Source organism: Solenopsis invicta, chromosome 10 (assembly GCF_016802725.1).
Source record: "Solenopsis invicta isolate M01_SB chromosome 10, UNIL_Sinv_3.0, whole genome shotgun sequence".
NCBI classification, from domain to species: domain Eukaryota; kingdom Metazoa; phylum Arthropoda; class Insecta; order Hymenoptera; family Formicidae; genus Solenopsis; species Solenopsis invicta.
Window position 1 is genome coordinate 19,354,119 of NC_052673.1, and position 26,976 is coordinate 19,381,094.

Sequence of the window (26,976 nt, forward strand, 5' to 3'; positions counted from 1 at the left end):
TAATTACGCTGATAGCGTATAACTGGTGTGCGTTTCGTGTCACAGACCAGTCGAATGTTCGATAGGATCGCAGAAGTGCGTGCTCTGATAGATGTCTATCAACGAATGTCGTTGTAACGACAATTAAAACAATTAATTGCCTCCACAATCATCCATTTCTGCATAATCACACGCAGTTTGATCTGTCGTGCGAATGATATAACTTGCAATGGCTATAATAATTATAAAAGCTTTTATTGTGGTAATGCTAATGACAATAATGCGAATTTATTAGCCATTAGCAATCAGAAATTATAGTGAAGCGTTGCAAATCAATATCGGTCGATGATAGCCTAATAATAGCAAACTGATTGAAAGGCGAGATCACTGATAACCGTCAATGTACAATTCCTGTCTGTTGTGTGCAATTACGCATGTATGTGATATACATGCATTATAAAGTTCCAATTATAAAATATCTTTCTGTTAAAATATCTCTCTCACACACACACACACACACACACACACACACACACACACACACACACACACACACACACATTTACTTGTCTCATTGGTTCAGTTTTATCTGCAATCTCTGCATTATTTATGAATATTAGAAACTTGGACGAGTACTAACTCGAATAATTTCAAATACTGCGATGAAACCGCTCAGTTTTACCTCTGGTATAGAGCATTTATTATTCCGCAGTGTAATGTAGAGCCGACGTTAATGAAGAAGGGGAGCATGTTGCGCTCGGAAACAAATTTATTTTTCCATGCAAATTCCGTAAATGATTTCGTTTATTTGTCTGTTAGTTCCAACAAACGTCTCTGGAGATCTCATTGATCTCACAGAACCAAATATTTTTGTAGCAGTTGCGTGCCATGTAAAAAGAAAAAAAAAAGTTTTTCCCTGAACACACCATTGGATGCCATTGCATTTACTGGAACATATAATACTTTACGTCAATATTTTTCTATCGTTTAGACAATGATAGTTATAGATAAAGACTGACAAACCATTACTTCTTATACAAGAAAATTTGCTTGTCCAAAAGCATAAGCTCGCTCGTATATCCTGTATAATCAATAATCATAAATTCGTGCGCGCGCGTAAATGTTATTAAAATTCCATCTATTTATGATTTTATATCAATACAATAATGAATTATTTAAGCTCTAATTTTTATTTTGTTTAGTGCGATTTGATTTGTTTCATGCGATTAATTCAATAATTCGATGAATACAATATACAAAATTTACTTCTTTGATATGTATAACTCCTTTGGTGCAACAATTCAATGTAGGATTGTGTATGATTATGATAAATTGTATTGTATTAATAATGATTATTAAATGATTGTTATCAATCAATTGTTAATAACAATGATAATTATTAATCAATTGATATTGACATCCGTTGTGGCTACAAGCTTTTGTTATTCAGCAGTGGTTCAAGATAAGCGGTTATCGTTAATTATTCATTCTCACTCTCGCGTTCTCAATCAATAATGCTACCGTGTTATAAAAAATTTGTCAATCTCCAGGAACCATGCTGTTGGAGTTGCGTCGCCTGCCGAGAGGACGCCTACGTGTACAACGACACATGCAAGAACTGCAATCCCGGGTATGCACCGGATTCCACAATGACGGACTGCGTTAAGCTTACCGCTGAGGTTATACCCTGGACGAGTCCCTGGGCGCTGGTACCGTTGATATTTGCATCCATTGGGATCCTCAGCACCCTCTTCACCACCGTCGTCTTCATACGGTAAGTACGCACGCAGTTTGCTTTGCGCTTTGCTCCATTGTCTCTTATGCGGAATCTCTCTCTATCGCATTGTGTTTTAATAAAATGATCGATTTTTTGGTAAATCCTATTTTTCGATCGAGTCCAAGAAAGTGGATCTTCCTTAAATAAAATTTTAATCAATTTGAGATTTCTCCTTACAATATATGTCATATCTGATATGCAAAGTTTCACAGTAGATAATAATCTATTTTAATATTTCTGCTTATATTAACAACAGAAAAGTGTGAACTTTACATTGAAAAAGAAAACAATATTGTAATTTAATTTAATAATTGTTTTTTTATATCGATATTTATTTACGATTGGATGTTGCTACAGTTTGATATAATTTCATAAAAATTGCGCGCCGCAAAAAATATAACATAATTAGTCTGTACAAATTTTTATTACATTAAGTAAAAGTATAAGTAATGCAAAAAGATTATTTGAAATTTACTGTCATGCAAAAGTGACAAATAAATTTGTGAAGGTGAATACTGAATTTGACGCATTTGACATTTTTTTCTCAATGAAAATATATAACAAGGTTGAACGAGGAATATTAGCATCGAAAAAGAGTGCTTAAAAAGATTTAAAGTAGATGCTTTCGAAGCGAAAATTTAATCGAAAGCTTAATTAGCGACCTATTAAACTTACTTAATTAAAGTACTAAAAGGTTTTCTGCATTTCATTATACATAGATGTTCAAAAAGGAATATAACTTTTAAATTCCAGATGTTTTTTTTCTTTTAATTTCTACTGAAATTAAATGATTAATATATAAGTAATTATCGATTCGCGCATATCGATTTCTTCATGTAAAAAAAAAGGTATGGTTTATCGTTTTTGTACGATTTATAACATCTTGAGAAAATATAATAATAAATTTTAAACTTGATCGTATCTCTCTCTCGAAATTATTAATTAATCAATTAGTGCAATGAAGAAATTTTGGCCTATCGCGAATATTAAAGAAAAAAAATCAGAACGTTGAAAATAATACAAAAATAAACAAGTATACAATTACAGATATATCAAGTCGCACTTTTGCAAAAATATTACTTATCATAATTAAATAGTTAAATTGCTTAATTTATTTAAGAAGCTAAATTAATAATTAATATTTCTACAAATATTAATTAACGTATATTTTCGGTTTGGCTTAATCAAATTTGACATGAATATTTTGTGACTGAATCGTAGATTCAATCGCACTCCAGTTATTATGGCATCGGGACGCGAACTATGTTACGTTCTGTTGGTGGGAATTCTCTCCTGCTACGGCATGAGCTTCATCATACTGAGCAAGCCGACCATATGGAATTGTACATACCTCAGGATCGGCCTCGGCCTCTGTCTCAGTATATGCTACAGCGCGATTCTCACGAAAACTAATCGTATATCGCGGATATTCAACCAGGGCACGAAGAAGATCAAGAGGCTCTCCTACACATCGCCCAAGAGCCAAGTGGTAATCGCTATCGGTGAGTACGAGCTGCACTCACCTCGGTAAACACGTTGACAAGCTCTGGCATCGAGAGGATAATTGCACGCCGCTGCTTGACGCAATGTGAAATAAAAGTCATGTTCGATCGAAGAAAGGAAATAATGGCGCGATCCTTACGCGATAGGATTTCGTATCGGTATTTCTTAATTTTTTCTAGGATTCATGCTTATTGTAATTTTCATCGTAATTAAATAATTATAAATTTATATCGTTTGTATCGTTATTTTTTCACAAAACGCAAATTAATCGTCTCGTTCTATTTGAAGAACATTCAGAATTAGTCGTCATTTCTTTTTTTACATTTTTACATTTTTTACATTTTACATATTTTCTTTTTCTTTCTTAAAAAAAATTTTGAGTATTACTTTTTTATTATTATTTCTCTCTCCAAGTTATATAATTTTTTTTTTTTCCATTAGAGAATGCTATGATTTGTTTGCATTACAATTTTATTACAATTGCCTCTTTTATCAACTCTACACAATCGTGTTCTCTCATTCTTTTAGAATTGAATAATATTGAATATTACGTGCAATTAAATTTTTATAAAAAGGAAATAATTGGGAGAAACGAAGCATTGCAGATTTTCTCTCGACACCACACACGTTTCCATTCGTTATTCGATTAACAATGTAAACGGTAGGTTCTAAAGTACGCAGAGTCTGATCCTGGATTACGCGCTTCCCACTTGGTGTGCAGGGATCACCGCGGTGCAACTCATCGGCACTATCGTGTGGCTGATGATCGAGCCGCCGGATACCACGGAGATCCATCCATATCCGTTGTCCGCGGTGCTCACGTGCCGGGTGTCGACGTTCTCGTTGATGATGTCCCTCGTCTACAACATGTTCCTGATTCTGATGTGCACCCTGTACGCGTTCAAGACCCGCAAGATCCCGGAGGACTTCAACGAGGCCAAATATATCGGCTTCACCATGTACTCCACGTGTATCGTCTGGCTAGCCTTTGTGCCCATCTACTTTGGTACCAACAACGACTACAAGGTCTGTGCCATTTGCCGTTCGCGTCTTCGCGTGTGCACATACACATACGTATATACAGACGAGCCTCACGGCGCGTTTTTCTGTGTTAACATGTAAAGTCGAGCGGACGGCTGCCTACGTTGCAGGTTCAGATCGCGAGCATGTGCATGTGCATCAACATCTCCGCTTCGGTTGCCCTCGGCTGCCTCTTCACGCCCAAGGTCTACTTAGTGCTGTTCCAGCCTTACAAAAACGTTCGCCCTGGTCATCCTAACGTATGTACAGGTTTTGTTCTTCTACCTTATCCCAATCTATCTAACAATTGATCTGTGAAATAGACAGCTTGTCGAAATCTCACTAGTTCTCTCTCTCTCTCTCTCTCTCTCTCTCTCTCTCTCTCACTCAATAGCTATCTCCTTTTCGCTTTTGATTAATAACTTATATGTTCCACGTAAAATTTGATGGAGATTTCAAGGCATATTTGAACTTTTCCATTCGAAAACTCAATTTAGACTTTACTGTACGCTTATATACTCGTTCCAATTATCTTCATTCTTTTTCTCTCATTTTTTCTTTTCCTCCCAAGTAAACAAATTATTATCTGTTAATTTTTTTCCCGCATAATAGGTATGTCGAGATAAACTTTAATCTAATGCTACATTGAGGTTCGCTATTATTAACTAAGCTATTGAAATCTAACAAGTTAATTATAATACTCGCGTGAGTTTATATCGCGCAGAATTTGTTAATAAAATTTATTTTTCAAGTATTAAAATCTGATGGAAAAAATTGTTTTATCTTATAATAATTCCATCGACCGCAAAACGTTTAGAAAATCGCATAACACAATGATAAGGTTTTCTTATTTATCTATTTAGTTAAATCATCAAAAGGTGCGGTTCAAAGACGTAAAAAAAAATTCAAGCTATTTGTGAATAACATTAATCATAAAAAAATATTCATGGTACAGAGCCTTCCAAGTCTAATTATGAAAGAGAATCAAGTTTCTATAAACTTACATCTTTTTCAGGAGAGAAAGCATGCATGAGCCAGACACAAATCGGTGAACGTGAACACTATATTCAAATATTGCAGAATTGATCGTGAATGTTACACCGAATTCGACTGAATGCACCGGTGCGCACGAAGGCGCATAAAGGCCGGATGTAAATTGATGTAAAGGCGTATGCTAACACTACTAATGCTAACGTTAACGATTCGATCAATTTGACGTTGAGCGTAAGTTACCGCACTGTTTGCGGAGTTTATGTCGAGCAACGAATTTCCATTCCATTGATTGAGATGCTTACGTGCGCTCGATAAATCTAGCTGCGGTGGCTTTTCGAGTGCATTGGTATGAATTATAGAAATATAACCCAGAGAAATTCTCTATAGGCTAAAAATCCTCTCCCTTGTTCTTCAATCATATGTCGATAGATATTTAAAATCTATTTGGGTTTCCACAGACGAGCAGAGACGGTTTGCAGAGTGGCAATCGCTCTGCGTATAGCATGCGCTTTGCCGGTGGTCGCAGCCAGACGATGCAGAGCGTGACATCGGGCTCGCGCAGCAGCCCGCCAATGTCCCGTGGGGGCGCGGGACGTGCGGATGAGCGAAAGCACGCGAACGGTGAGACCCAGGTGCTGGCGAGTCCGTCGGTCGAGGAGACTTCCGTTAGCTAGGTCGCTCTCATACACCTCCCTCCCTGTCCAGAGCATCGGGCGAGGATGCGCGAGACCGAGGCGGAGGTGTATGTCAATGGCGACAACGACGATGGTGATGGTGATGATGATGCTGATGATGATGATGATGCCGATGCTGATGATGATGATGATGATGATGATGATGATGGTGGTGGTGGTGGTGGCGGCAGCAGCAGCAGCAACGGCGACGACAGTGGTGGCAGCAGCGATGGTGGCGGTGCCGGTGCCGATGCCGATAGCGGTAGTGGTAGTGGTGGTGATACCGGTGGCAGCGGTGATGGTGATAGCGGCGGCGACGGTGACAGCGGCGGCAGCGCTAGTGCCAACGGCAACGGTAGCGGTAGTGGCAGCAGCAATAGCGGTAACGGCGACAGCGGCAGCGACGACGACGATGACGACGATGACCAAGAGGAACGCAAGCTGTCGACTGTTCAGGAACTACCAGAGCTCACCGTCAGTCCACCCATGAGCTTGGCGATGCGCCGAGTGCGCGAGAGGAGTCAAGGCGAGCCGCGTCACCACTCCGATCAGGTGACAGATTTTCCTTGTTTCCAATAGAGAATTATTCCCATGAGAAATCCGCAGCTTTGATTGAACGAATTGGGCGGCTTGTCGAAAAAACGTGATATCTCGCAGTGGTGTCTAATTAAAGTTTAATAGCTCATTCTCCCTAACTTACGTAAAGCAAATCCTTTTGTTTCCATGTGAGAGCTATTATCAAGATGTCGATATTAGGATTGAAATCTATGATCGTGTGTTCGGCAGTTGCTCATTTATAATAGTTTGACAGTGTTTATTTAATTGCGTTATAGGACCTTTTTGCTTTCTTATTTTTTTAGCGCTCCGTCATAATTCTTGTGTTACATCGTTTATATTATTTTGCATCATTTTTGTATTATTTTGTCACTTTTTATCATTTTAACATTTGTCATGTCGTTACTTTGTATCGTACTTACGCATCACGAAATAGCGAGCTCCACGATTTTTAATCTATAACACACACACACGCACGCACGCACGCACGCACGCACGCACGCACGCACGCACGTCCACACACACATATATACACACATACATTTTAATGTATAATCTCCTGTGTTTTTTTTTCGAGCCGAGCGATCGCAAAGCCAGGATCAGCAGTATCTCCGAGAGAGTAGAAGCGCGCGCGAGGAAAGAGAGATCGTACCTGAACGAGGAGCAGATTCTAAGCTACAGCGACTCGCCGACCTTCTCCGAGTTCTCCTCGTAGTATTAAACGGTCATCTCGAATCTCAACGAAGCGTCCTCTTCAATATCCTTCACAAAGTTTCCGACCAGCACGAAAGGCCTCGTCTATCTTGCCGCACTCGATATTTTATATGCGCCAGACGTTTTGTATATTCCGACGAAATGTAAGTGATTTGACGACACTTGTTCAATTCTTTGCACTTCTGTGATTACACAAAACACATTAATTATACAGAATATTTTTTTCTTAAGTACTATCCAAAACTTTCGAAATTGATTTATAAGATTTTACGAAAAAAAGTTTATACGAATATATGGTCTTGAGAATCACATTTTAGATAGTATTAAGATATTGTAAAATTATCTTCTTTCTTAATAGCTTCTAAATGGAAAGAGATTTCCTTTTCAAACTCGAGCTGGTAAATAAAAAATTAAATTCCATTTTTTATCTATAGTCGCCATTTTGTAAAAAGAGAATAGCGCAGAATAACGTTCAAGTAGTATACTACTATCTCGAACTTGCCAACACATGAAATCAAATTTTTATAATTATATTACTATACACTTTTTCTATAAATTTTAAAGCGATAATTAAAAAGAAATACAATACTTTTATGGAATTTGTAACACCCTATATTTTAAAAACGTAGCCTTTGAGATTATATATTCGTATAAATTATTCTTCATAAATCAATTCTTAAAACAACACACCAGTACTTACGAAATATCCTCTATAATTAAATCTGATGATTATTCTTATTATAAATTAATATGAATTTGAAAGATGAAAGATGAATTTAAATCAAAATTAGAAAAGCTTCCATCAAATGGATAATTTGTATTTCTAAAATGTCGCATCTTCTTTCAAGACAGATAAATTTTTTGATAATAAGAAATTATTAGAAAATTATAGCAAGTTTTGAGAATAATTTCTCCTCCCCCCCCTCTCTCTCTCTCTCTCTCTCTCTCTCTCTTTCTGTCTCGCGCGCGCGACCGCAGTGTGACGTTTACAATCTTGTCGTTACTAAAATACATTCTCGATGACTGCAATTTGGTTGTCCAAAATAATAGTCCTTCTTGTGTAGTTATTCATATTAGAAACCTTTGTGTTTTGTTTGCCTTGGCGTACGAACGTTACGTTCTTCACGACACTCGGCAAGTTTCCAGTATTACGCGATCAGTTTTTGGGAAGCATTAATCTCTCACGAACAAAGACCTTTTTCCTACTTGCATACCAATAACGTAGTGGAGTTTATATATGAAAGTTTTGGATTGACCAAAACTCGACAAGTATTTCATATTATTCAACATATGTATATAAAGACAAGCGACCATATTTATATTATTTTAGATTGTTTTTTTCTTTAGAGAATATCTTTCACAAGAGAATTTGCATGAATTAAATATTGGATCTTTCTCTGCTTTAAATTAATTTGCACCAGATAAACAGCAAAATTTTGTTCGTTACTCGTAACACTGTAAAACTGTTCGAATATTGGATATATTATGATAAATTACTCCAAGTAATGATAGATTACTTGAAATTATGTGAAAAAAATTCTGAAAACCTATCCAGTGATTTTGAAATACCAGATGCGTACGTTAATTAACTATGAACGAATATGAGTGTGCTAGGATATGTAGCAATAATAAAATTCGATTGGTTAAAATCGAGTAATTGTCGCATCTTATCGATTGAAGAGGAATCGCGTATACGAATGCCAGAGATTAATTCGTTAATTTCGGTTGTAGTGAAACAAAAATATCGATTATATAACGGCAACAGCAATTGCATAGAATTCAGCTATCAAATATTCGAAACGGAAATCTAGTCGCAGTGATACGATCGTTTTCTTAAAATCTATCGCTTCAATTTGACTTTAAAGCAAAAATTAATTTATACATGTTATATTGGAATTTATGCAAGAGCCGCTGTAATAAAAAACGTCAGATTCAAATCCAATTCGCATTTTTCTTCCAATTTTAGCATAGAAATTTTATTCGTTTAACTTTAAATAAAGGTAACTTATCAAATTAGGGAATAAATTAAAAAATAGAACATTAGTCCCGAGTGTAATTCGAAACAATGAATATGTTAAGATTAAGACAACGATGAATCGATCGATTTTAATCCGTCTCAGCGTAGATGTTACATCGAGAGTTTGGCTAATGATAAATTGCTTTGATGAAAATAAGGGAGATAAAAGACAGGCAGTTAGAAAGAGAGAAAGAGAGAGTGAAAACATATCGACCCAAGTAAGGCATTCCTGTATAAAAAAACCAAAATCAAAAAGATTTTACTTGCAGCACGATAAGAATTGCTAGGTAAGAAAGATTCGACGAAGCATTTTTCGGCGACAATTACATTAATGTTGTTATAGCCATCGTAAACGTAGAACGTAAACGAAGGCAAAATCTATCAACTCGTTAGGACTGTTATTATCGTTTCAAAGAATATCGAAAGATGCGAAATGTTTTGCTAATTCGATTTCTGCGTGACTACTTTGCGCGTTGTATATACGATACGCCTAAAATATCGTTGTTAATTATTTATCCTAATATGTCTACGTTGATATTATCTGAAACGAATGTTTGTATAACATGCATCACTTTAGAAAATAAGTTCGAACATAACCAATAATTTTTTTCGCAGATATTACCCAATTCCTTCGTCTTCTTTTCTCTTCTCTTTATTTTAATGGAAAAAAAAAAAATATATATATATATATATATATATATATCCGAACGTATCTTCGGTTCAATTAATATTTAAGGAACATTGTAATCAGCGTTTTAATCTGTAATTCACTGATGTTTCTTGGTTATTAAATTACTTTAATTAATGATTAATTAATATCTCTGTTAATTAAACATCTGTAAATACACATATTACGATTACGATTGGACGATCGCGGAATCTCGCATCCCCGAGAAATGGAATATTTCTTAATTAATAATTGTACAAAATATTATATAGCGTTGAAATCTAAAGAGACGTCGTTGACGCTGCGTGCATGTTTAATATATAATAGCTGTTATACGTGTATACTTATGTGCCTAGCCATGTGAGCTACTTTCCGTGACTGTATATCGATGTCTTCGTGATTAAGTCGAATAATGATAAAAGATACCAAAAAGATTTCCTCAACAAACAACAGTGCAGTGATATATAATTTTATTTTAGTAGGTATTATAAATTCTATTGAGTAACTAATAAATTTGAATTTATATGTTAATGTATAATTTATCTTTATCTAAGCAGTAGTTTATCAGTGTAACATATGTACATACAAGAAGTCTTATTTTATATTTTATAAAGATACATATGTTATATGTAAAAAATAATGAATTTTTGTTATCGCTATTATTTATTAATTATGCCAAACCACTTTCTTTCTTCCCCTTATTTGCTTTTATTATAACTAAACAAATATTTTAATATTTCAAAAAAGAAAAATTGTCAACGAGTATAGCCGTTATCCGACTTAATGGAATACTGCGTAGTGAAGTAGTGAGGATGCACGATTATGTTAATTGGACATACGACGAAAAATTGTATATCAAACTATATCGGCCCGAAGGATGCGTAAGTAACTTGATAAATATACTGCCTGCGATAATAAGCCGATTAACGAATGATTCTGTACATAACAGTGCTAGTCTAAGGAGATCTGTTTTCACCAGTCTAAACTGCAGTGTCCGATTTAAGTGCAAGTCCTTACGGTTTTTCATTCTTATCCAGACAGATAGACGGACTATTCTAACTATTCTAACTTTGTCCCAGTTAAAGGCTCTTCGATCTTATCCGGTCGAATCATATCTTCTCGTCTTCGTCGTGTCATGGAGAATTTTACTTACAAGACGGATCGAAAAAGATATGCATCATGCAGACTTGTTTTTAAAACTATTGTTTAAAGAGAGATTCCATATGTGTGTGTGTGTGTGTGTGTGTGTGTGTGTGTGTGTGTGTATGCGCGCGCGCGTGTGTAGAGAGAGAGAGAGAGAGAGAGAGAGAGAGAGAGAGAGAGGCAGACACAGCACTGCAAGCGCATTGCAAAATATTGTTGTAACGTTGCAGCCATATTATGCAATATTTTTGCAATGCTGTGCTGTATGACCGAATGTATATTACTCCTAGAAGAAACGGGTCAAGAATATTGATGTGTATGGTCAATCATTTATGAACAATGGTACACGAGTACATACACGTGCATCAAACGTATCTTAGAACGCGAATAAATTAACGAACTGGCGATATACCGCTGCGCGGTACAATCCATAGCAGAGTTCCATAAACTCGTTTAGCGATAAACGCGATTATCGGTAGTTTGATACATATATCTACGTGTTTGAGATCGATTTAAGTAGAGCAACGGAAAAAATTTAAATATATACATATGCATATTATGTCAGATGCGAACGAAAATTCTCGGTTTACCGCACTAAAACAACTATTCCCTATCGCGGAGTATTCAATTTTAAAACATAATTTTATATTACGGTGCCAAATCGATGTTAGCGCAAAAAAGAGAATTGTGGAAAACCTACAGATGTACCGTAGATATAAATTGCAAACCGTATTTCGTAGGATATTAACAACAGCGCGAGAATCGTCTCCCGAAACGTTAAGTCGATATATTAACGATAAACGCGAATAAGATTTTGTAAATAAGGGGAGGACACTAGACACGTAATATGTATTACGTAACATGGTATATATGTAGTGCGCGCGATATTAAATGTGTGCAAAAGCAGCGGCTTTAACAAGCCATTTATACGTATATTCATCCTCGTGCATAAGATTCAAATTAGATCTAAACAGTTGAAATTGTTTCTTTTAATGAAACCCAACTCTTTTTCAGACTTCTTTACATTGCAAATCATCTTGCTTAAGTTCCATTTACTTTTTATATTTGTGTAATTAATTATGTAATATTTAATATTGAATGTCGCATTACAAATATTTCTTCCCTAATTAGAAAAAAGTTGGAACGGAGGAGAGAAGAAACGCTGTGCAAAGCGATTGCGATTGTGAAACCAGAGAGAAATCGGATGTAATAATTTTAGAATTGTACATTTATCATCTTATCGAATATTATTTTCTATGTGAGTAACATTGCGTAGAATCAAATTTTAACTTGCACCGTCGCACATATGGTGTTTTCCGGTATCTTGTGAATTTTAAGAAAAATTATGCCTAATTATATCATTTATTGAATATTATTTTTTTAAAACATTTTTTTTATTTAACGTATGACGTTATTTCGATAAGTCAAATTAACGTTTTCTGCCCAATGCCCTGTAAAGAGGAAAGCCAATTGTAACATAAGCTGTAACGAATCGAGAAACAAATTAATACATAAAACGACTTCTCTCAAAATTGTGAAATACAAACGCGTCTCTCTGAAAATACTGCGAGAATTTCTTTTATTCGAAGAAAGACTCGTCCCATAAGGAAGGTTTTGCAATTCGAAAATTTCCCAAAAATTCTGCCTCAAAGCTTTGTAAAAAATATATGTGAATCTAATCATGTAACAATTTTCTATTTTGTCTGATAAACGATAAGAAAACATCCCTTCAAAAAATATATCTGACTTTCCACATTTCTGTTAACAGCTAAGAAACTGTAAAAGATGTGTTTTTTATCTTTGTTTTCATGCATTAATGATCAATCTCACGTTTTTAAATATTATCTTCAATTCATATATCGCGCAATAGTACAGAGCTTATAAAACATTTTAAGTTGGCGAAAAAAAATATAAAAGAAAACTTATGTTTATCACATCGCTATAAGCTTTGAAAATCATCAATCTTTATATTTTATCTTAAATTTTTTTCAAAATGGCTCTTATAATCTCTTACTCTGAAATATTAACAGAAATATGAAAAGTCTGATTTCTTTGGAGAGATCAATTTTTTCACTCTAGAATGGTTCTGCAGCTGACACGGAATATTGTTATATAATTAAGTTCATATATACTCTATTTTTACCAAATTAAAGAATTTGTAGGTTGCTAAACCTTCTTGCCTTTTGAGAAAAAAAGTACTTATTATCACTCTTATTTTATTTCTAATGTTCCAACGACTCTGGTGAACATTTCCTCACAATTTTTCATATAATATGTAAAAAATTTTTATATTTTTATAAAAATTTTTCAAAATTTCTGTATAATTTTGTAACTTTCTAGAAAACTTTTCAGATTTTTTATACGAATTTGAACTTTGTTTTTTCAGAAATGTTGAGAAAATTTACATCTTTTCTAGAATACTTTCTTTTTGATACATCTTGAGATTTCTAAAAGATTTCTCATTCTATAATTTTTGTAAAATCTTATAAAATCTGAAAAAGTTTCAAGTAATGTTCAAAAATTATAGGACATAAATTTAAAAAAGATTAAAATTGCAAAATATTCCCAAAAAGTGTATCAAAAAAAAGTTTGTACAAAAATTCTGAGAAAATTTTCACCAGAAAAGTTTTTTAATCTGGCAGTTCCGTAGGCCTAATTATATTGATTTAGTTTTTAATCAGTATTTCGCGATCCCCGAATTCGCCTATTCGTTTTCGGACTAAAGGATAGAAGTTGTGTCGCTGATAACAAGATCCGATGATCAGCGATCTCGCTTATACGATCTCATTGTATGTTAAGTCGTTAATAGATTAAACAAATTTAGACTAATTAATGGGTCTCTCCATGGAGATATCCATTTTTTTTATAAGCGTTGCGCATGACGCCCATCGAAAGAGCATGAGCGTGAACAGTATACGTCAATTAATAAAAAAACTTAAGTTAACAAACCGCGATAATTTGTGGCGTTATCAGCCCTGAAACACGCTGTCGCCCAATAAATTTTCATGTAACTTTCTGCAGGTTTTACAATTTTAAAACAATTACTATGATTTAAATGTCATTATCGAGTCATTCGTCACCGTTTATGCGTTTCGTTACTAGATATTTTTTTTTTTTTAAATTCGCGTTCTTGTTGATCCTCACTGGCTGGAATAATAACAGACGAATTTTTTATGTTCCCTTTTTGCTCATATTCTTTTCTATGAAAATCATTCTTTATTTAGCTAGATTATAAATATTTTATTCATTTATGAATTGCACATGGTCGCTTGGAAAAATTTTTTTAAAATAACTCGCTTGAAATTTTTTTACAATCGATATTTAACACGTTCAAATTATTCTTACATAAAGTAATTTCAAAATATATTTCTCCTTTTAATTTATTTATTTGAAAACAATACGCTTATTTATACAGGAAAATCACAATCCCTTTTCAATTTTGTAATAAAATGAAATTATTTTGTTATGTATGTGTGTCTATGTGTATGTGAGAAATCATGTTTATTAAAAGTGTACCTTAATCGGGTGAGGATTAACTATTAGTTACCACCATTAATCGTTTCATCAATAATGATCATAATGATGGTCATTTTTAAGCATTCTAGAATATTTTGCCATATTTATTAGCTAATCGATAGACACTTGGCATTCGTATCTTATCAATATTATTATCCTACGTTGTTATATTATGTATGCGTTTATTTACGTTGTGATACGGTTTATGCGTTTAATATATTCTCTAATAAATGTTGTCAATAAATTATTTCCGTCTTACAATCAGCACAAAATGTGGCTGATTAATCTTATAATCCTTTCCTCTTACCATGTTATATCATGCAAAAAAAAGACATAACAGTAAATTGTAACAAAATAATAATTATTTAGACTTATGGCTTTAGAATTAAAAAGATTAATAGACAAATGTTTACTCGTAACTTTTATGCTTTGGCTAGAAAACTTTATACGCGATTACGTCATATGCTTGTCTCTCATACCAAAAAGAAAGAATGGAAAATAGAGATTAATTGAAATATACTATTATTGCGTGAAAAAAACACTTTACAACAGTCGTAAAGTATATAGCTCACTGCAATGAACGCCATAAAAAAATAAAATTTATATCTTAAGACATACACGCACGTACATACCAACATCGCTTGAAAAAATATTTCATTCATTAATGATACGACTCTAATATACATGTGTGTGTGTGTGTGTGTGTGTGTGTTTATGTGTAAAATGCACACACACACACACACACACATATATATACATATACATGCATGCACACACGATATACATATATGCATCACATGTCAACAAGAAAATTATGTACAATTATATCACGGTTTATTATATCGAACTCTTTGCCGATCCTGATGACCGTAATATTCGTTACAAATTAATTTACATAGAAACAAATGGAACACAATTATCAGAAAACATATGCTAACCCAGAATAATGTGGGCAAACCTCCGAGTTGATGTCCATGCTTATGCAAAGCCATCACTTGATGATCGTGTGCCGGTGCTGAAAAAAGATATACATTGATTTTTTAATAATAAATTTCTATGCTAAAAACATTAACTTTTTGATTCCAATTTTATTGAAAAAATTTTTCTGTAAGTAAAGTCTTAATGTTTTAAAATTATACAATTCTTCATTAAAATAAAGATTTTCTGAATTAAACTGAATGATAATAATCAAGTTACATTTCTTAACTTACCATCATCCACTTCATGCACGTGCAAAGCATTACGAAGCTCTTGCATGTGCTGATGATCGGATGTTATGTAAAGTATCGCGGTTAGTGGTTTCGTCAACTTTACGGGAAAATTTGTATAAGTCTGGTCGAGAGAAACTGGTGCGTCTAAACAACCAGCATCACATCCGAAATAAACACTATCACTTTTATCCAAAGCTACTCCTAATATCGCGCGATTATCCTCGCCAACTGTTACCGATATATTTACATGCGTTAAATTTCCATAACTTATACGTCTGAAAGAAATATATATATATATATATATATATATATATATATATATATATATATATATATATATATATAGAGTTACAGTGATAAATTAAAAGAACGAAAAAAGAATTAAATCGTATTTTTTTCACAATTTGTTTTCAACATCTAATATTTATGTAATTTTAATATTATGTTCATCTTAGCGATAAATAATAAACATACCTGAACAAATAATCGCGATGAAGATACTGAGGATCGATATTAAATTCAAGATGTTGATTACTAAATCTCAAACTACCAAGACTCAGCACGATCGCTTGTTGTACAGCTGTGGGACCTCCGGTCACTAAATGATGGCAACCTTGCTTTTCTAATGTTATCAACCATGCCTCGACTATCTCGTTGACGGCGTCAATGGTCGAGGTATCTTTCCACAAGCGAGGAGCATCTCTGAGAAAAAAGAAGCGTAATTATGAAATGTAAATTATTTTAAAAGGTAAACACAATTCCAACACTTACAAGGTATGATGACCCCGATAGCAACCTTCATTCATAGCAACATTTTTCTCGACGTTGTAAATACTCCGTGGAACCTGAGACAATACGTAATACATGGTAGAATTAATCTTGTGACCGTTGATAGCACCATCGGCCTTGGAATCGCTTATTTTCAGACTCGTGTACCAATAACTTTGCCAAAGATTTACATGCTCCTCTCTTAGATTTCGTTGCTGGCGCGCAATCGCCTTTCTCAACAACTGCACAACCAAGAATAATGATCCATAGATATAAATAAAAAAATGTTTGAATTTATCTTTTTCTTCTGGAAAACAATAAATTAAACAATTGTTTACATACATCGATAGCTCTCTTTTTAGTTGCATCGCGTTCCACGTGATACTGTTCGGACAAAATTGGCTCGCTGTATTGAATGCTCGACAGGAATTCCAACTTGACGGAACTGTGTGATTTCACTTGTATCGTTTTAGGCGGAACCTTGTAAATAATCGATACAACTATTATCTTGTTGGAGTTGGGCGCGGATACGAATCCAGACACGAAAGAGTAATCATGATTAAGTCCATCGACCTGAATTCTAACGTCACAAAATTAGATGACAATCAATTAATGATACATTTTTGATATATTTTTATTTAATTATTTAAAACAACACTTTTGCTTACCTGATGGGCTCTATGTGAGAATTACTCCAATGAACGGATTCTTGTGGCTTCAATGGTATTTCTTGAGAGAGAGAAAATGGATTGGAAAGTTTTACAGTCTGTACCAAAATCCCATCGAGACTTCTATGAGCGTAATATTGAAATTCTATGTGGTATCCCTCTCTAAGGCACTGGTACTTGTAAACAATCCCATTTGTAAAATGAATAATGGTTGCTTCTCGATAAGAGCTATCTTTAGGTACAGGATGTGAGATCAATGGTTGCCACTGTACAGGCAGCAAAAGTGCTCTTCCATGTTTAATATACAGCCAGGCTTCTGGAGAAACGGGAACTCCAAAAACACCATTACCAATGTATGGCAGATAAGAATGTTCATTCTCCTTAGGAGGATTGTGTAGAATATTTGCATTATATTCAACAGCATCAAAGTAGAAACTAGCCAATCTCTCATTCATGCAATGATCTTCAAATGCTGTGGAAAAGCATTCATATTAATATTTTGGTAATAATTTCTATAGAAAGATGTAAAGTTAATTCTGTATATTGTCTGGTTCGCATAGACACTTGTTAATATTTGAAATCTGGCCCCTCGGAGAAACTATTTAAGCATCCATGTACTATATTATTAAAAAGGTATAGATAGCAAGTTTTATTTCCATAAATATTTGCGAGTGTCCAACGAGACTCGAGACAGTTAACGGTGTTTCAAGATGGAAAGTAACAAAACTCATACCTTGTATAGGTTCTCTAGCGGAGGAGAAGAGCCACTGTGCGAAGGATGGACCAAAGTATAGCAAAAGACCGCCGCAAACGAGAATGATCAGGAGGATTTTACGATACGAATAATTGCCGTCTAGGAGGCGACGTACGCGCTTGCCAAACTCCCGGCCGTCCAGCATACCGCCCGTTCTCATCGTCGCGAGAGTGTTGACGCGCCGGTGAAACACCGATGCCTGAGTACTATTGTCGTTGGTCCCGTCGTCGTCGTCGTCGTCGTCGTCGTCGTCGTCGTCGCCCCACCGACGATCATGGACATAACCTTATCACCGAGAGAAAGTGCTCGCATAAATCATCAGTGAGAGCCCGTTTTCATCCCGTTGCTTTTGAATCACGCGACTCGGTACGCGTTCGAATCATCAGAGTGCATTGTCAGAGGAGTTGCACTCTACGCGTGATATAAACAAATACCGGTGCGGTCACCCACATCAGCTGTGAATGAACGACGACAGACAGTCACACTAGTCACAGTCACAGACACAGTAGTCACAGACACGCAGACGGTCAGACGGACCTGACGGACACGAGTAACGGGGCGGCCAACGGCGTGAACGGCGTCGCAAGTCGCAATTCGCAATAGCCCACTCGCCGCTCATTTCACATCTCGCTATCAGATTCGGCAGCAACTTCGCACCGTACTTGTCACGCCGCTCACTTCGCGCACACGTTTGCGAAAGTAAATTGGTAAATCGGATGAGACCCATGCATGTAACATTTTTCCATTCCGAGGGTCGTCGCATGGATATCGCGACTGATCGCGACTGATCGCGACATCCATACCATCCATGCGGACGTCATAGGGCATCGCGACATCATTCGGATAAAGTGTATTTGTTTTACGTTTCAAAATATCTAGATTTAAATGAAATAGTAGTTTCGTGGAGCAGGGCGACAAAGTGTGTGTGACACGTTGCTCCTGTCGCATCGTTTAGCGCAGTTTTGAGTTTAGCGAGCCGTGGCGAGCCGTGAGCAGCCGTGTGTCGTGACCTCAAAAATCGAACACTATCAAATACGTCCAGGACGAGCGAACTTGACAGAACTTGAGCAAGCGCGCGCGCGAGCGAGCGACTGGCAAGTGGCGAGTGGCGCGACTGATGCGATCGACGCGATTGACGTTTAATAACCTCCTCGTCACCGAGTTGTCTTACGTCGGTGTTACGACAACGGCGGTGGCGACGGCGACGACATCGACGTCAAACAACGTCGGGCATTGACAACGGCCATCGACGACAATACGTGGGGGGCAACCACCACGTTTAAAATATTCATCGTCGACGACAACGTCGCAACAACGATATTCACCGATAGCCTGGAACGCCCGGTCGTCCTGCACCGATCGCGTGCATTCCCACCAGAGTGATCGGAGACACATGGCCATCCCGAACGCATAATTAGGAGAGTTAGAAAACAGAAAGCATGTCTTGAGAAGCTGGCGGTGAAAAGTGCCTTCCGCACTCCGGACTGCACACCGTGGATCGAGCAAGCATACATACGGTCCCTTTCAGTAATTATTTATTGTCCAAATATCGTGTAGTATTTGTTAATCGAGACGAAAGAAAGTTGAACAAAAGTTGTGAGACGTAGGATGCTGAATCAAGTAACTTTGAAGGATATATGATAGAATAAGATGAAATAAATTGAACATTTTAATTATTGATGCGATGCTGATATAAGCCAATTAATCAAAGGAGACATCTCGATAAGGTTTTAAAGAATTAAATTTATCGATTGAACTCTGTGTTACAACAGTCACACAGAGAATTGCGATAAATCCATTTATATCGCAAGGACATACAGGTAGTCGATATGCATGACTTTCTAATCTCGATTAACAAAATTTTAAATATCTATCTTAAGTATTAACATTTTATTGTTATAATTTATGGTTATTGACAATATTTCATAATTTAATAATGTTTCATGATTAAAATTATTCAAAAAATAAATGTTCTACTTAGACAAGAAAATTTTCTTTGGTTTGTTGTTGTGTATTACCTTATCAATATGTATTATTAATTGCAATGACACTATTATAAACTTGGACTATCAATTTTTTAGTTCATTCATTCAGTCTCACTACTCTATACGTGATCAAGTATGTGATGAAACTTAAAATTGATAATATGTATAAATTGTCAATATACAAAGGATTGACAACACACAAGGAACATGACATCTGAAGACTTATCCAGCAATATACTAATTTAAAAAAGGGCAAATATAAAATACAGTGGCAATATGTTTGGTTGTCCTAGAGAAGCCGTGCGTGTCAAAGTTAAGGTAGGTATGGTTAATTTCAAGATTTCATTTATCATACATTTTTAGTTTTATAAAATTAACACAATGGAGATTTTGATATAGTTTATATTTCATTGAACATAGAAATATAAAATGAAACAAATTATAATAACAATTATATCAAGTGCTTCAGATTTTGCTGGACGACGTGAAAGCCCTAATATCGAATACTATAAATTTTTAAGTCTACTCGTTAAATCATTCGAAGAACGCGTACTCAGATTTATTGCACAACAATGTACATCATTTTTTTTACAATACTCTTACACTTGATAGCTTTACACATATCACGTTTCAACATCTATATTTGTCATTTTTATTCAATTACTATCAAAATATTGACATATTAATTAGTCAATAATTGGCATATAAATGCAATAAAATTAAAAAGTAATTACAACAATGTAGAATTATATCAATTTTCACTATACAACATACTGTAGCTGAGTGTGTGATCTTCAAGCAATTGGATTGGTTCAATTTTAACATTTTTCATATAAAAATTATAGCTTCAATATTTTAATATTAGAATTTTTATCTTGAGATAAAATCTTGGAAGTCTACTGTTAATTGTTATTGCACCAAGTTTAAGTGCGATACGTCAGATTACAAGTCAATATAAAATTATAGACTGTAGTAAATATTACCACTAATATAATTAATTATAATATAACTTATAAATCATTTACTGTATATACCTACGTTTATTTTAAATGCGAAGAATAAATAACAAATTTCTGCCTCTTAGAAATGTGAAACTAGACATCAACCTGAATACCGCAAGTTTAGCGTGGATCCTCAGATAACGTCAATAGAAGTACTACAAAGCATTCTTATAAAAGCTTTTGATATAAAGGGGTAAGTCATATTAGTGATAAGAAAATTTGTTAATATGATTTAACAATTTGAATGCTAAAAATATTCATAAAAATATGTACAAGAAAAATCAACCGCATTCGAGTTTCTTCTGCTCTATGTCGACAAGTGAAAATAAAATTGTGTGTGTGTGTGTGCGTGTGTGTGCGCGCGTGCGCGCGTGTGTGTGTGTGTGTCACTTTTTTATCCATTTTTAATATAAATTGAATCAAATTTTGAGGAAAATTGTGACGGAAACTGAGCGTCATCTCAGCACGTTTATCATGACACTCGTCGAACGTGTTTCTGAACGTAAAAAAATAATCACGCTATACGTAAACACAGTTACATATATTTATCAGATATGTTTTTAGTATATTTATATATTTAAATGTTTAAATTGTAAGAGATACAAATCTCATTAATATGAAACGTACAATATTAGAGAAATATTTTATATTTTAATTATATACATACACACACACACACACACACACACACACACACACACACACACACATATATATATATATATATATATATATAATTCTTCCCTTTATTTGTAATAATATGGATTAGATTAGTATACGCGTGGTATTTTTCATCACTCAAATCATCACGTAGCAACATAAGACATCGCAAAAGAATCACTCGAGACGAATGCACGCATAAATATCCTTGAATATATCGAAGCAAATAGTGAAATATTAAACGGAATGCCATTAAAATCGCTCGCGTGCCGTAGGGAATTCACCGTTTCGTATCGAGCGATCGACGACTATGGATCGGAGACGTATCTCTTCCTACTTTCAGACTGGGACTTGGACGCCGCGTTTATCAGGTGGCCAACTGATTAATTAATTTCAACTAATAGATAATGAAACAGATACAGTATACTTGGATAAATTAAATGTGCTTCGATAAGCATTTTGGTCTAACACGATATCTTTTTATCTTTCAGCGCATCGGAGCCATACCTCTATCTGCAGGTGAATTTGAAACCCTTTGGTGAAACTGGAGACTGCGAGTGCTACTGGGAACAAAATGCACAGGAAGTTTCGACGCGTCAGCAGGAGACTGGGTTTCCTTACAAAACACCCAAGCTGCCCGGTCTCATAATGAATAAGGTAGGTGCCGTTATGCCTTTAGCAATTGCACGACAAAACGTCGAAAGTTTCCTAAACATCTAATATTTTTACAGAAATGTCAAAAAAGGCACAACATGCAAAATTAACTAATCCTTCGTTGCATATTTTTTATTCAATTAAAAATCGCACACGCGAATCTTTCTGATATACTTTCTAAAGTTACCTTAATTTGTTCCATTTGATTCTTTTTTCTTTTTCTTATTAATTTTATTATTTTTCTTATATTTTATTATTTTATTATTTTTTATTTTCGTGATTATTATTACAGTTATCAGGTGTATCCAATTTCGCGTTTAATCTTTCGTCACAGATGGAAAGGACGCTGAATATGGTGCAACGTGCATTGGGCAACTTGGGCGACGAGTCGTCTCAGTCTCAGTCTCATCAGCAGAATGTTCAACCTCCAAGACCACCTTTGACCGACGCTGAATTTCGTCGATTTTTGGATCCGATCGGCCAGGTGGTGCATTCTAAGGAATTGAGAGCAGTTATTTACTTCGGTGGAATCGAACCTAGTTTGCGCAAAGTGGTCTGGAAACATATCTTGAACGTATATCCAGAGGGGATGTCGGGTCGCGAACGGATGGACTATATGAAGAAAAAGGCGCAGGAATATCAGACTCTGCGCGAGCGGTGGCGAATGCTAGTGCAAAAGGGACAAAACATCGGCGATCTCGGCTACGTTACTGGTATGGTGAGAAAGGATGTTCTCAGAACGGACAGGCATCACAAGTTTTACGGTGGTTCGGACGACAATCAGAATACAGCGAGTCTCTTCAACATTTTGACAACGTATGCCTTAAATCACCCGAGTGTGAGTTACTGCCAAGGCATGAGCGACTTGGCCTCACCTCTTCTCGTCACGATGCGGGATGAAGCGCAGGCCTACATTTGTCTCTGCGCCCTCATGAGAAGATTGAAGGACAATTTTATGCTCGATGGCATCGCCATGACTACCAAATTCGCTCATCTCGCGGAAGGTAACCATTCGTAGTCATAAAGAATCATATCTTTCGAAAATTTATTTATTTGGAAGTCTTCACAATCTACATTTCTGTCTTAATATTCATAATGGATATTATAAGATATATGATTTTTTCCTTGCAGGTCTTCAACACTATGATCCCGATTTCTATGCATATTTAAAGTTGCATCAAGCGGACGATTTGTTATTTTGTTACCGTTGGCTGTTGCTAGAAATGAAACGTGAATTTGCGCTGGATGACGCGCTTAGGATGCTCGAAGTTCTGTGGGCGGCTTTACCGGCATCGCCGCCGACCGGCGAACTGAGTCTTGCCGAGGTGCCTTTTCCACCAGCGTCGCCGCCACCGAGTCCAAATGTGAAGCACATTCGTGAGAATGCGTATACCAAGGTTTGTGCTATTAGACGACAAAGTTCCTCGGCCAGCATCGCCGCTAGTGTGAGACGGAAAGCCTTCAGTACCGAGGAACCGATTCTGCAATCATCCGTTGAAGTTAACGGAGAAACGAAAAGGTTTATTTACATAATTGCTCGTACTTGAAATTGTTTTTTGAAAAGAGATTTCATCCTTTTCGGATAAAATATAATTAAACAAAATTCGTGAAAGACGTAGATAAACAAAGACATTTTTTAGACTAAACGATAGTACAATTTTCCTGTTCCTTTAAGTGTTCTCTGTCTCTTAACCAGCAATTTTAATTTTTCTAATCAAATGCTTATTTTTAGATCCAACTCACCGTATGAAACATTTTCTGATTCAGAAAATGATTTGACTAGCACGAAAAACAGAAGGAATAACGAATCGACAGAAAAGTGCCTGAGTACAGATTCTCTTCCCGTTAAATCGAAACGCGCGAATCTTCTGGAACTGAAAGAGAGACTGTCTTCCCCCAACAAAGAGCAGACTAAAAACAGTGAACAGAACGACAATTCTGGTGAAAAGAAATGTGCGCGAGTGGTAAAGAATTTGAATGAATTCTTGAATTTTACTAGTCTCAATCGTAGTAAAGTCACGCCAAGCGACGCCGAACCTGAACTCAGGTAATTGTACTGCATATAGAAAATACTTGTTACACAATCGAGATCGTAGATTGTGCGAGTTATATATTTTATTAAAGAAGATTCGAAAGTATTATATTTTGTTACATTGCAGACGTGTCTCGAGCGAAAGCGGCGTTATCAGAGTGTTGAGGGATGAACCAAGTTCACCGGATGATCCGACAGATTTCTTCCCGATGACCACGTCAATGACTAGAGAGTTAAGACTGGAATTGGAATCGCTAGATCGACAAGTGTTTGGGCCTTCACCGCCAAGCGAGTTGCAATGCGACTGTGTGCTTTCAAAAAGAGAAGGTGACTTACCAGAAAGTGAGACGGAGACGGAATTGGCGAGATGCAGTCCAGCGACGGATGTGTTTGTATGGGAAAATCCTTTACACACGTTACAACAGAAGCATCATCCCACGACTCCGGACGAGCAAGCAGAATTGGAGTATGACGGTGAAATTTTGGAAGATCAAAACGGCGTGAAATCCGTCACGCCAATCAGATTGCTCAAACGCACTACTAGGTACATTACATATGCATCTAGAGTAAAGATTTATAAATTTGAAAATTTTTATCAGCAAAATTTAAGAAATAAACTTTCTACTGAAAGTTCAATTTCTCGTTAACTTAATTTAAAAGCCTCTTTGATTTAGCCTTCTGATAAATATATTTACATATTTCTTTCACTTTTCTTATTTAATTTTAGCCTTCAAGGTAGAAAATATTTTTATTCATTTCATATTTATTTATATATATATAAATATATAAATATATAAAAGTAATATATATAATAATTTTATCAACACACGGCTAAATATAAAAAGAAAAATCCCATATCTCAGCATAAATATACAAGATCAAAACTCTATCGTTAAAATTCAAGAAAATTAATACCGGACTTGTTACGATAGGAAGCAGAAATGTTTTTCTACATTCTATCGAAACACTTTGTTTATCTTTCAGATCTGAATCTGCGTCGGATAGCGAAGGAACTGAAAGTTGGCATCAGACTACACCTGTACCAGAAAGTCCAATGAAGCAGCAGCAGCAACAACAATCTGTGCAAGAACAGTGCGAGGAAGCGACAGAGCTGATTAATCTGATACCCGCGGGAACGAGCGAGGACCAACTGGGAGAAAACTCATTGCCACCACCGCACGAATTTGGCGGCGGCAATCCCTTTCTAATGTTCCTGTGCATCACTCTTCTGCTGCAACATCGAGACTTTGTAATGCGCAATCAAATGGATTATAACGAAATGGCAATGCATTTCGATAAGATGGTTCGCCGTCACAATGTGATTCGTGTACTTAATCAAGCGCGACAACTATTCGCCGGCTATCTTAGAAGACATTCCGTTGCCTTGTCCTCCTCGGCCAACTCGACTTCCACTAGCAAACCAGATTGCGTGAATGTGTAATTTTTTGTCGATCAGCATTAAAGAACGTTAAATCATATAATCAGGTGACCTACGTGTGATTTCAGAAATTATTTCATTTGAATAGAATTTAAATGGGACATATCATATCAAATTATGTTCCTGACTAAAATTCGGATGACTTAAGAGGACTTGAAATAATTTTATCACAGTGTTCTTCCGTTAACAACGTTCGTGGGATATTTATGACACTCGTGGGCCATGCGCGCAGTCGTGTCGCAGATGAGAAGCATCTCTGGTTAACCATTCTTTCCTTCTTTTTCTTTTTGATATATATTAATAGGATTTCTTTCGACAAATAATTGAATTGAATTAAACGTTATCCGTGCCCAAATAGAAACGCGACAACGAATAAGCAACCAATAAGCACTCGTGTGTAACACGAAAGCAATAAAATGCAATGTACTTACAATCATATAAAAATTGTAGAGCTTCTTTCGTAAGAGCCGGTTTTCAAGATAAGTCTAAAATGAAGAAGAAAAAAACGGTTGATCAGAGACAAGTATGCCGACGAACCATCTAGGCTCATTCGTACTTATTAGCAATTAGGATAAATGGATTCGATTGGGAGAGCTCGGGATACAACGATTGGAAACGCTTTATTTTAATTAATCCCCGCACGTTACCATTTCATCGCGATCGATAATGCACAATGCACCCTATTATTCGCACGCTTGTGCGACAAATCCTCTTTCGCTGTATCTCGAGGTAGAATTAGAACTCTAGCTGGTAACGCATTCTGGTGACAACTTTGAATATGTCATTCTCGAATGCATTAAATTTGTAAAATACACCTACATCTATCCTAGTAGCTGAGTCTTACTTTGTTCTCAAACGGTATGAGAAACGACAATAAAGTGCATTTAATTTTATCGCTGTCAATAAACTTTTTGTTCATTTAGTTTAGACCCGCAGTTGAAGTTATACAAGCAATTTAAGGTAAGAAAGTATCTGGCGCTTTTTAACAATCGTGTGATCAATTTTTGTTCGCTTAATAATAATTGGGTGTGCTCAAGTCTGAAATAATATATGTATACTTATAGCGTTTAAACAACAAGTTAAATAATTGAAAAGCTATCTCGCAAAAATACATTCTTTATTAAGCGATGACGTGATACTGACGACATGTATAGTACAACTGTTTTCTTTATAAAATGTACAAATATTTTATCTGATTTTTTTTTTGTAATTAAACATATATATATATATATATAATATATAATATT

At 35.6% G+C, this 26,976-nt stretch overlaps 3 protein-coding genes across 13 annotated transcripts in view; 2 read left to right on the forward strand and 1 right to left on the reverse strand.

The window, feature by feature from the left end:
* The window catches only part of LOC105197884 (metabotropic glutamate receptor 8), a 112,704-nt gene extending 97,879 nt beyond the window's left edge, over positions 1 to 14,825 (forward strand). For 5 of the 8 annotated variants that reach the window (XM_039454224.1, XM_039454223.1, XM_039454222.1 and 2 more), the window contains 5 exons: positions 1,530 to 1,753; positions 2,978 to 3,258; positions 3,981 to 4,285; positions 4,384 to 4,539; positions 5,731 to 6,182. In XM_039454224.1, coding sequence (XP_039310158.1) covers positions 1,530 to 1,753; positions 2,978 to 3,258; positions 3,981 to 4,285; positions 4,384 to 4,539; positions 5,731 to 5,946 — 1,182 coding nt within the window. In that variant the 3' untranslated portion in view covers positions 5,947 to 6,182. Of the gene's footprint in view, positions 1 to 1,529; positions 1,754 to 2,977; positions 3,259 to 3,980; positions 4,286 to 4,383; positions 4,540 to 5,294; positions 6,183 to 6,293; positions 6,499 to 7,078 lie in introns of those variants that run through there. The other 3 variants (XM_039454227.1, XM_039454226.1, XM_039454221.1) reach the window with 3 other exon arrangements.
* A 545-nt stretch (positions 14,826 to 15,370) lies between these two features.
* Positions 15,371 to 18,155, reverse strand: LOC105197646 (uncharacterized protein KIAA2013 homolog). Its single transcript, XM_011164117.3, has 7 exons — positions 17,939 to 18,155; positions 17,206 to 17,677; positions 16,880 to 17,117; positions 16,541 to 16,779; positions 16,244 to 16,471; positions 15,770 to 16,044; positions 15,371 to 15,573 (listed from the first exon to the last, which is right to left on the reverse strand). Exons 1-7 carry the CDS (start codon positions 18,117 to 18,119, stop codon positions 15,386 to 15,388), a joined length of 1,821 nt encoding a protein of 606 aa, XP_011162419.1. The 5' UTR covers positions 18,120 to 18,155; the 3' UTR covers positions 15,371 to 15,385.
* Positions 18,156 to 19,177: 1,022 nt separating this feature from the next.
* LOC105197645 (TBC1 domain family member 25) lies at positions 19,178 to 26,632 on the forward strand. Of its 4 annotated transcripts, none has more exons than XM_011164115.3 (10): positions 19,178 to 19,486; positions 20,041 to 20,262; positions 21,029 to 21,138; positions 21,881 to 21,976; positions 22,097 to 22,262; positions 22,552 to 23,263; positions 23,391 to 23,778; positions 23,992 to 24,306; positions 24,419 to 24,835; positions 25,276 to 26,632. In XM_011164115.3, the coding sequence occupies exons 2-10, from the start codon at positions 20,221 to 20,223 to the stop codon at positions 25,730 to 25,732; spliced, it is 2,703 nt and encodes a 900-aa protein (XP_011162417.1). In that variant the 5' UTR covers positions 19,178 to 19,486; positions 20,041 to 20,220; the 3' UTR covers positions 25,733 to 26,632. The 4 variants fall into 4 exon arrangements, with proteins under 4 accessions (XP_011162417.1, XP_011162418.1, XP_025987385.1 ...); XM_011164116.3 differs by having other exon boundaries at positions 22,594 to 23,263; XM_026131600.2 differs by having other exon boundaries at positions 19,356 to 19,486; positions 20,131 to 20,262.
* Positions 26,633 to 26,976: the final 344 nt, after the last annotated feature.

Excerpts from the sequence above, each read along its gene's own strand:
- LOC105197646 (XM_011164117.3), bottom strand. The coding sequence starts at position 18,119 with ATGAGAACGGGCGGTATGCTGGACGGCCGGGAGTTTGGCAAGCGCGTA. Across the intron at positions 17,678-17,938 it reads CGCTAGAGAACCTATACAAG|CATTTGAAGATCATTGCATG; the intron begins GTATGAGTTTTG and ends GCTTTTCCACAG. Across the intron at positions 16,780-16,879 it reads CTAAAAAGAGAGCTATCGAT|TTGTTGAGAAAGGCGATTGC; the intron begins GTATGTAAACAA and ends TTGGTTGTGCAG.
- LOC105197645 (XM_011164115.3), top strand. The coding sequence starts at position 20,221 with ATGTTTGGTTGTCCTAGAGAAGCCGTGCGTGTCAAAGTTAAG. Across the intron at positions 21,139-21,880 it reads AAAGCTTTTGATATAAAGGG|GGAATTCACCGTTTCGTATC; the intron begins GTAAGTCATATT and ends CGCGTGCCGTAG. Across the intron at positions 21,977-22,096 it reads TTGGACGCCGCGTTTATCAG|CGCATCGGAGCCATACCTCT; the intron begins GTGGCCAACTGA and ends TTTATCTTTCAG.